Source organism: Takifugu rubripes, chromosome 15, assembly GCF_901000725.2.
Source record: "Takifugu rubripes chromosome 15, fTakRub1.2, whole genome shotgun sequence".
In the NCBI taxonomy this organism is placed as follows: Eukaryota; Metazoa; Chordata; class Actinopteri; order Tetraodontiformes; family Tetraodontidae; genus Takifugu; species Takifugu rubripes.
Genome location: NC_042299.1, coordinates 9002432 through 9012633, shown reverse-complemented (window position 1 = coordinate 9012633; position 10202 = coordinate 9002432). Strand labels below are relative to the sequence as shown.

Below are 10202 nucleotides of genomic sequence, written 5' to 3'. Positions count from 1 at the left end.
GACCCTCATCTGAGTCTTCTGCCAAATTAGAGCCTGACACCAACCGAGCGGAGCTCTGGCTCAATGTGACCTGCAGAGGACAGGGCCTTAATTATCTACTGGGAACACATGTTTACGCTGCTATTTCTGGGCCCCCAGGCCAGGGGCCTCCAGTACTACAGGGCCCCCACCAGGCCTGCAGCAGGAGCCATTTCTGTGTTTGTTTCCGTCGGTAGAAAGAACGTTAATAACGTTATTCGTTTGTTTCTTTTGGGGTTTTTGTTTTTAGCGGTGTCCCGATTGTGCCACCAGGGGGCAGAGAAGAGCTCTGCAATGTAGAAGAAATGAGGCAAAGGCCGTGTTTTTACAGTAAAATAAAGAAAAATAGGTCATCTCTCTACACCAGAAACAGGTTCGCTGGAAGGAGAGGGAGATTAATTTATTCACAATATTAGAAACACAGAATTTACAACTCCAAACAGGCACAAACACAAACTCTCGAGAGCAAACAAGTGTGAAATACCAAAGAAAAATATTTAAAAACGCTTCTGATCTGGAATAAGCCGACGTTTCGCGTCATAAACTCTTCTCAGGGTGCTATAATCTAATTTTTTCTACATCTGACACTTTCCTGCGACCACCTGCGATCGACAGACAGAAGAAATGACCCAGAAGGTGTTTGAACATCCGTCTGCCACAGAAATACAGATGATCGAGGCCCTGCCCGCCTGAACGGCCGCCCTCCACTTTTACATCAACACACACGTGTTTAGCCAACGGAAAACAGGTCGAACCTTCATAGGAACATCTGACAGATGGGGGCAACGGGGGCGAAACCGTTTGTCCCCAAACACCAAAATGTCTTTCACCGTTTCCAGTTTCGGCCGCTCGGGTCAGCTGCTTGTTTTCCAGAGTTTTTTATTTATTTTATTTTTTTTAGTCCAGTCGAGCGGTTGAGTTTCCTGAGGGGGGGTTTGGAAATGAGCAAAGAGAGACGCTGAATTCATGATTTCAAGTATGAGCGCAGGCTGCACAGATTCGGATGTTTCGAGCAGCCTGCCAATTCCTCTGGTTGATTCCATAAAAATCACACGAGTGCTAAAACGCTGGCAGAAACATAAAGGCAGGTTGGGTTTTTTTTGTTTTTTAAAACAAAAATTTGAAATTCTGAAAATGAGATCGATTCATTTTAAAGGGGCTCCAAGAGACAGCTGAGAGAAGTTAAATAACTCTAAAGGCTACACCTCAGTGTCTACACCGGAGGTAGAGGATCGAAAATAAGTTACAGACACCTGAAGTAAAGATTATGGTCTGCTCTCTTAAAAAAAAAAATATTTCAAGTATCACTCTACCACAAACTGGGAGAAAACAGCCATTTACAGGATAATCTGATTTGCAGAGGTCAGGATCCTCTGTAGGAAAACAGCATGAAATCATTAAGACTTAACGACAGCAGTTTGAAATGAGCTGGAAAGTCACGCTGCAGGCTAGCGAGTGTGCGCGGCTACCTCCCCGTTTAAACTGCACCGGAGGACAAACTTGTGCTCCGACAGGATGGATTAAGGCTTTGACTTGAGACTGAACTGAAGACAAATTCGTTCTGAAGAAATGTGCATTTAGGTTGAATTTCAAAGTGCTTTTTTCCCACCTTTTTTGGTTTTTAGTGCCTCAATTGGAAACATTTAAAAAAATAACATGTTTAAAAAAAAAAAAAACCACCAAAATCTCCTACAGCTATTGTACAAGTTGCTGGGGTCACGTCTTCCTCCCAGGTTACTTCTCTTCTTCTCACTGGTACAAATACGATCTTAAAGCTTTAAAAACAGGTTGATCTAGTTGGAGGACTGTAGCGTGTGGAGAACAGTGGCTGAACTGCTCTTTAACCTGCAGGTCACCTGGAAACCAGTTCAGGGCAACATCAAAATAAAGGCACGCAAACGCAGTTCAGTCCTGGAAGCCGACTTCATGTCCGACTGGAAGTCTCGTCGGTGTTTGCCGTCCTTGTGGGGGGAGAACAGTGTCGTGACGAAGTGTCGGAGGTACCGGCCGAGTGAGTTATATTCTGTGATTCCCCCCCCCCCTCCCGCTCAGCCTGCAGGGCCCCTCACAAGTTCAGGCTGCTGCTCAGGGCCTCCAGCTGCTCCTCTCCCAGCCTCTGCTTCTCCTCCAGGTCCTTCTGCCGGATGAGCAGCGAGGCCTTGGTCTGCACGAAGCGCCGGTAGTCCTGCAGCTGCTCGGCCGACAGCTGGCGGGACAGGAAGGTGGAGACCACGTTCTCCCTCCGGTCCAGGTTGACCTTCAGATCTTTGGCGTCCTCTCTCTGTTTGCACAGCAGACGGTGGCGACTGTCCAGAGATTGCTGATGAGAGACAGAGACCTAATTAGAAACTTTGAGACAGGAATCAACCTCTCGAATCTCTGATGCCGACACTGAAAGATTTGTGCTGAAATATTCCTATTTATGTCAACAACGGCCTGTGAAAGTTCTGCGATCACTTTCCAAGGAGCTGCACTCTTTCCTTGTGTCAACAGAGGGCAGGGTAGATACAAACGCCATCGAAACCGGGCTGGAGTTTCGGTGAGTCAGTGTCAACAGCAGCGTTGCTGATAACAGCAAAACAAATGAGCCTCCGGCAGGAGGCCGCACGTTCAGCTAGGTGACTGCACATGTTCGGGCTGACGAGGAGCCTCGTCGGATGTTAATCTGGGAGGGGAAGGCACACAAACGCCCACTGACGCCCGAAACACAACAGGATATCCAGAGGCTTAAGCCCGTCAGTTTGCAAATATTTAAATCCAGCTTGATGATGTTCTATAGATGAAGCTAATGAGCTAAAACCTGGACTGGGAAACCTGGAGTGCAGTAGCGTGTTTGGTCTTCTAAAGTAAATAGATCCAGAGTATTCCCGAGGCGATGGGAGCAGCCGCACATGCCCAATGCTCGTGACCGTCTTTAGCCAGGAGCATTAGCCAAGGCAGCTGGGAGGATGTGTTTAAACAACTTCAGGATAGAAGACAAGAGCGCAAACAGCACCGGAACACGTGGAGCACACGGTGGCGGAATATCAGTTGATTCTTATCACCTCGTATTCACAGGTGCGACCTTTGATCACCATCAATCCTCCTCTGATTTCTCACCTTTTCCTCAGCGTCAGTGTGCTGGTCCACGGTGCTCAGGGCGTTCTGGACCCTGGCCAGTCTGGCTGAGAGGCACAGCAGCAGGTTCACCACCCTCTCCAGGTCGCCTATAAACAGGTTGTACCGCTCCAGTTCAACGGGGAGGCAGTGCTCACGGACCAGCAGCTCCAGGGCCGCCCCGTGGGCCGCGTGGCGCTCCATCTCCGCCTGGAGGGGGACGCGCATCTCTTCCAGGGAGCGGAGGTGCTCCTCGATGTGAGACACTAAAAGACGCTGTTGGTTTAAGAACATCAACTTGAGTTTACAAGGGGAGGAGAAGCAGGAGTGAGACACACAAGAGGATGATGGGACATCATGAGCCAAAACCCCCACTGTTCTTTCCCTGCCGGCAGGTCCAACCGGGCTGTTTAGACTAGTTTAATCTAGTCGTCATTCGTGTTGTGAGATCGACGCTCACCTTCGTCTCAGCGATGTCGGCTTTGCTCCCCAGGTTCGGAAGCTCGGGCGCAGGTGGATCGGGGACGGGGAGAGGGGCTTGGTCAGAGGCTTTGGCATTTTCGACGCTGGGGGGAAAAAAAACAGGAATCGTGTCAAACTTGTTTACTTGTTAATGAGGTTACGGAGCGGCGGGGCGTTCCGGCTTGTTTGTTTCACCTCCTGACAACCTTCAGGATATTCACACGTGTCAAAATATGGGATTAATGCTCCCGTCTCTTAATGCGAAGAGTTCTTAGAGCTGGAATATGAGCCTGTGTAGGAGGGAATGAGAATGTCAGGTGTGTTCATGTGTGACATAACAAAAGGAAACACAGCACCTTTGGGGGTTACTTCTTTGGCCAGAAAGACCCGATATCAGGTTTCCTTGGAAAGCTTTACAACAGCAACACTGCTGGATTTGAAAACCTACCTTTCCGGAGCTCCCTGCAGCTCTTGCTTCTTCTTGTAGTGCTCCTCCATCAGCAGGGTGTCCTCCGACAGCAGCTGCTCCATCAGCATCAACGCCGTCTTCCGATTGGCCAGCGGGTACATCACTCTGGACAGAGACGGGTCGGCCGCGACCACGGCTTCCACAAGCTCCTCCCACTGCGGTCGACCCGCGGGCTCCTGCGCACCTTCCGTCTCTCCCCCTGGTGTTCCCCTCTCCTCCGTCTCCCGCCTTTCGTCGGCCTCCTCGTCTCCGGAAGATGAGTTTTCCTCATCTTCCAACTGCTCGCCGGCGTCTCCGTCACAGACGGAGGTGCTGGGAGAAGCGGAGGCTTTCTCCGGGGGTGTCCCAGCCGTCGCGGGGGTGGCGCCATCGTCAAAAACGCTGTCGGACGTCGGGGAGGGCTCTTCTGGAGGGGGATTCCACAGCCAAGGATCTGTGGTGACCCCGCAGCTGAGCGAGACTTCATGGTGCCAATCATCCCTTGGCTCTTCCTCGGATCGAGCCATAGATGGAGACGTTTTGGGTCTAAGGCAAATTAAATAAAGGTTATAAGTCACACAAAGTGTCACAAACACTTGATTACTGAGCCGCATGAATGGCCACGATAAATAAATCACTGTCAACAAGTTGCAGCCTGCTAAATGAGGGCAATTATTGTAGAATGGAAACAAACTCTGCTCTGGTTTGGTTCGGGGCCGTTATCTCACCTTGAAATGGACCTGCTCTCAATGGGTGGTCTCGTCTGGGTGGGGGATGGCGAGGCGGATTCGCTCTCACACTCACTGCTCTCCAGGCCTCTTGGGGAGGGAGGGTTAGACTCACTCGGTGGTCTACTGGACGTGGGTGTATTTGAAACGGGGCGGTGAGGTCCGGAGAGACCCCGGACCCTGCAAGATGAGGGCGAGGTGGGGGAGGTGGACCTGCTGGAGTTCCTCATTACTGCAGAGGGCTCCTCCTCTGGGTCCGAGTGGTTTTTTAACGAAGACCTTCTCTGGGTTTGGTTTGGTGTTTGACCCTGAGTGACCCGAACGCTCTCTGGTTCTGCTGACTGCTGTGTTCCGTAGCCTGGCCTCGTGTCTCTCTCCTGTCCCTGGGCTTGTCTGGCGTCGGGAAAGGCCGACACGTTCCTCTTTTCTCCGTTGAATCCGACCGGCCCAGTCAGAGATCCGAGTGTGTCCAGCTGTTCGGAACTTTTACTGATCGGCGGCAGCCTCGTGATTTTCGACGTTCCGAGCTCTTCCATGGACTTCCCCCTTTGTGCAGCCGCACGGGCACGCTGCCGCCCTTCGGCCACAGCCTTTTTCAACGAGTCCTCGGTGGAATTCTTCTGGGGACTGAGGTAAACAAGAAGGATGTCAAATATGCAACACAGCACACTGGATTTAACACAAAGCACAATTCTTTTGGGACAAAAGGTCGCAGGTCGTTTTAAAAGCAAATACAAGTGGAAACCTGATCCAAGAGGAGCAGCTCATTTTTATTAATTACCCCGCACTTTGGGAAAAACAGGCCTTTCAAAAATGGGTCAGAAAATGACTTTTGCACATTCCCTGGATATGTATTTGAAGAGGCGTGCCGGATTTCTGGAGCACGTGAATGCCACAGCACAAAAATCCTGACCTAAAACTCTCCTGGCCTAAAACCAATAACAAAGTCCTAGTTTGTTTGCTGAGTTGGTACAAACCTGGTGGGTTCCACAGGTTTAACTGCTAGGAAAGCTTCCTCGTTGTCACAGGCCTCCAGATTCTGCAAAAACAGCCAAAGACAGCTCATGATTCAGTACACCCTCACTTTATATTGCTTGGAATATTGTTTGTATTGTGTCTGTGTGAACCAACCCACCTCTAATGTGTGTGGTGTGGATGCAGACCTGTTCCTAAGGAAACATGGTTCTATCTGGTCCAACAGACTCTCCACTGAGGCAGACTTGCCCTGAGATGGGCCTTTGCTCCATCGGGGCTGATTGGCTTGGAGAGCGTGCTGGCCAGAACAAGACTGAGCTGAGAAGAACTGGAGATACCTGAGGGATTGGAATACAAAAGAATGATTGGTTCACGTTAAAGAGACGCGCCGTTGGTGTGGCTTTGCCTTCATTTTTGGCAGTACCTGACGGAACTCGTAGATGAATCCAGGATGCGGCCTGCAGAGTGTGGCCTGTGAAGTTTTTTCTTGGAGTTTTTACCATCCTGGCTTCCCGACAGAGGCCTGGAACCCCAGTCAAACGGTTTTTTCCCCGAGGGAATGTCTGTGCCTTGAGGCGTGTGGTACCAGAGGCCCCGGCTCTTGTGGCTCCGGGAGCTTGTGGCCGGTCTTCCGCTCCATGTATTCCACCAGGGCTTTATGCTGCAGGTGCTTCAGGCTGAACTTTGCAGCCGCCGGGACTGAGAAGGCCTGGTCTCTAGTCTCGAACAGCTTCCGCCGTGCTGCGACCAGTCCGGGCTCTCCTTGCTGCGCGCATCTTTGGTCCTCACCCTCAGCTGCAAACACATTTTCACTTTCATTTCCAAAGGAGCGACAAGAAGAGTGGAAGGGGGCCCCGCCGAGGTGGTTGAGCTTCTCTGGTTCAGAGTAGCACATCTTCTTCTGCTCTGGCGTCAGTCTCTTCTTGCCTCTCATGCGTATCGCCTGGGGCTGGGCCACGGTAACAGAGCACCAGTTTACGTCCTTGGGCTCTTCGTTCATCTCCTTACCTTCCTTTACATCTTCTTTAATGCTTCCCGTCTCCGTCTCCTCGGAGGTCAGAGAGGGGGTGAGCGTTTCTGTGGAGGTCTCAGAGTCCTGCGATGAAGAGAAGGCGTGGAGCACCGGCGGCTTCATCTCAGGCTTCGGTCTGATACGGTGTGGCCAAGAGAGCTGCAGGTCCCTCCGCTTGAATGATGTCGCTCTTAAGACTTTCGACTGGGCATCCTTTAGCTTCTCTTTGTAATACTTTTTAAAGGAGTCATCCAGAGTATTACAGGCCGATATTTCTGCACCGCTGTTCTTGTCTGCTTCTGTTTTGAGAGGTCTCTCTTCGTCCACTGCTGACCTGTCGTGACCTGTTCTAAGATTTATTTCCTTACCCTGAATGCTAGAATTGGATTTCTTTTTGGGCTGTAATGCTGCTCTGCTGGCTCCAGTCAGATGGTAAAGAAGCGGGGTTGTTTCTTTGTTTATCTTTTCACTGCCGATGTCCCCCAGGGGCTGCCTCGTCCCTTTCTTAGCCTGGTCCACCTTCTTGTGCTGGTAGACCTGCTCATTACTAACGTGAGACGGGAGCTGCTCTGTTTGTGATGCCGACTGCGGCGGGTGGTTTCTGTCAGGGCCACAGTAAAATACAGGGTTGCTGGAAGTGTGACGGCCCATTTCGTGATTGCGACTGTTGATTTCCTCTAACGTGTCGAAGCTTTGGGTGGACTGTATGGAGTTTGAGGATAACCGACGGTTCTCCTGATCCTGGTTCCACGCTGACAAGTCCTGATCCTGGGATAGAGAAGTGAAAACCTCGTCCTGAATGGTACCGCTGGAGGAGCGGGAGCTCTGCTGGAGAGGCCTGAACAAGCCTTCAAGCGTGCTGTGACACCGTTCCTTCTCTCTGAGCTGGTACGTCTCGGGAAGAGGCGGCCGTTTGCTTCCAGCGTCGGAGCCACACGACGAGGCCGACTGGGCTCTACACACTCCCGTCACAAAGTAGAACTGACCCTTGTGCTGGATGCTGCTGTTGATGACGCCAGTGGTCCAGGGGCTGGACAGCCGTTGTGTGTCCGAGCCCAGCCAGTCGTTAACCGAGTATGCTCTTTTACGCTGACTTTCAGATTGGTTATCGCTTCCATTGTATTTGCTGTGATGGTCCCCGTTACCTTCACTGTGACCCGATGGATTCCTGTGCTCCTGCAGCTGGCTTTTGCCTTGAGATGGCGTTCGCCTTGAGACGATCGTTGAATTTCGCTGGTCAGCGAGAGCTTTGTTATCCGTGATGAAAAGATACTCTGGGTTTGATGCGAATCTTGTGTGGTAGTTTGATGGCTGCACCTGTGGCAACTGCTGTTGAGAGCCTCTCCAAACGGAGTACACCGGCTCAGAGTATGGACCTAAATCTCCTGTATCGGACAGAACTCTCACTGGTCTGGGAGCGTTTAGGCCATACGCCTGTGACTGGAGTTGGCTGTGGGGTCTAGGCTGTTGTGGAGGCTGCTGGGGTTGAATCTCGGCGCTGTGACGGTGAACCCTGGTGTTTTCCAAGTTTTTCGTAGTTATGAAACTATCCATGCGTGCCGGGATGGGTGGAGGGCGTAGAATGCTAGGACAAGGGCTTTGGGCTTGAGGAACCTCTTGTTTAGATATCGCATTGTTGTTGGAGTGGACAGGGTCGCTGGGGTTGTTGTTATCATGGTTTGCCTTAATGTTGGTATTGTTGCGATACTGCTGTGAGATGGCTTCCACAGAGCGACAGAGCTGGTCCATGGTTCTTGTGTCAGTCTGTAGAGCCCGAGCTGGGTGGTAAACGGCTTTTACATACTTGAAATCAGCATAATGACCGAAAGAATTTGACTGTAGGTCATCCGGAAGGAAAGGAGAAGGGTAGTCTTGGGCAGTGGACCCACCGGAGAAGGAACTGTAGGCAGAATCTCCTTTGCCGTGTCGGTGGTGGGCAAACTGCTCGGCAATGCTGCTGCTGGACTTGGCTGGGGAGAGCCGGCTGACGGGCAGGCTCAGAGGATGCAGGTCCACGTTGCTCATTCTTTCAAATTGAAAGCTGTAGGAATCCATGAAGGACTAGGACGGGAAGGAAAAGGTCCGCAAATGTGTCAAATGTGTCCGTGTGCAGCTGCATGGGGCTTCCTTATGACTGAAACGGGAAATTCACATCAACTGGTCCAGAGTTCTTGTTCCTATTTAGGTCATTTTCCTGCTTCCTTTTTGGACTTCACCAGGCCTCTTGCTCACTTGCTCCTGAGGGAGAAAGCATAAACACAGCAGAGACGGCTTAAATCAGTCTGAAATCTTCTCTGGAGTCCTGCATCAATTACAGATCTGTGGCTAAACGCCGTCTGTGAAGAAGACTGCACATTAACCAGGGGCCCAGACATTTACTTTAACGTGGCGGTGAACAAATATCACATTGCGCGGTTGTTTTGAGTCCCTCAAAATGGCACGTCGCTTCAACACAAACACGTCTGAGTCATACAGACAAATTGGCAGGTTTGTTAAGTTAATGAGGCGCTCAGCTCATGCCTTAACCTCAAAAAAAAGAAAAAAAACTCAAACCTCTCCTGTGCTTCGTAAAGAAATATCAATCCTGACAAAGACATTCCTGTCAGAAATTTTTTAAAAGTCACGCCATAAAGTATTTCTAGGTCAAATTGTTCTTGTCAGAAATACTTCTTGATCTTATAATCTGTAAATACAAATATGCACCGGAGTCTTTATCTAAACAGTGTGAAGGTGGAGGCACATTTCAGCCGTTAAGTTAAATATGTGGAAGCACAATTTGTACTCATCCTGTCTAAACCGCAAGGAAATCTCTAGGAGAGAAGAATATTTCCTGTCAGACACAGGGACCAGTTAATTAAATTGGGGTGGGGTGGTGGGGGGGCACCCAATCCTTTCATCTCTAGTTAAATTATCAGCTTGATTAAAAGTAATTTGAGGTAAATGACTGTAAACGGCAGTGATTTTCTCCGCAAAGTGGAATTTAACAACTTCGATGCCTCGCGACGACAGTTTACTGGTTTTGTAGGTCATTGCATTTAATCACCCGCTACAGGATCCCGTCTGCCTTTTTGCATCAACGAGCCCACTAATTAAAGGCCCTCAGGTTGGTGGTGCACGTTGCAGTGTACACAGGGAAAAAATGCCAGGAATTCCATATGGAAGTCCAGAAATCTTAGAGGATTAGGCATGTGACAGAAGCATAATGTTCTGTAATACACCACTGTGTCCCATAATGATGTTTCTGTATTCCTGCTTTTACTGCTATCACATCAGGGACCCTGAATAACTGCTTTATAACATTTCTGTTATAACAAGTCCTAATTTTAGGCCAAACTTCAACTGTACTTGTCACATCTTACCAGGACAGGGACCCTTATTACCCTTGAAGCTAAATCCCTGTCAGACATGCTCAAAAAGTCAACGTTGGCCATAAAACAATGAAAAACCAGCCAGTCAATTGCAG

The 10202-nt window shown here is 50.0% G+C and overlaps 1 protein-coding gene across 1 annotated transcript; it reads right to left on the bottom strand.

The window, feature by feature from the left end:
* Window positions 1–393: 393 nt before the first annotated feature.
* shroom1 (shroom family member 1) lies at window positions 394–8764 on the bottom strand. The gene is made up of 9 exons (XM_029848686.1): window positions 6297–8764; window positions 6152–6250; window positions 5888–6065; window positions 5730–5791; window positions 4753–5379; window positions 4025–4570; window positions 3575–3680; window positions 3118–3390; window positions 394–2338 (listed from the first exon to the last, which is right to left on the bottom strand). Exons 1-9 carry the CDS (start codon window positions 8762–8764, stop codon window positions 2084–2086), a joined length of 4614 nt encoding a protein of 1537 aa, XP_029704546.1. The 3' UTR covers window positions 394–2083.
* Between the last annotated feature and the right edge of the window lie 1438 nt (window positions 8765–10202).

Coding starts and splice junctions, on each gene's coding strand:
- shroom1 (XM_029848686.1), bottom strand. CDS start 8,764: ATGAGCAACGTGGACCTGCATCCTCTGAGCCTGCCCGTCAGCCGGCTC. Junction 4,571..4,752: donor GAGAGCAGGTCCATTTCAAG/GTGAGATAACGG, acceptor AATTTGCCTTAG/ACCCAAAACGTCTCCATCTA. Junction 2,339..3,117: donor ACACTGACGCTGAGGAAAAG/GTGAGAAATCAG, acceptor GTCTCTCATCAG/CAATCTCTGGACAGTCGCCA.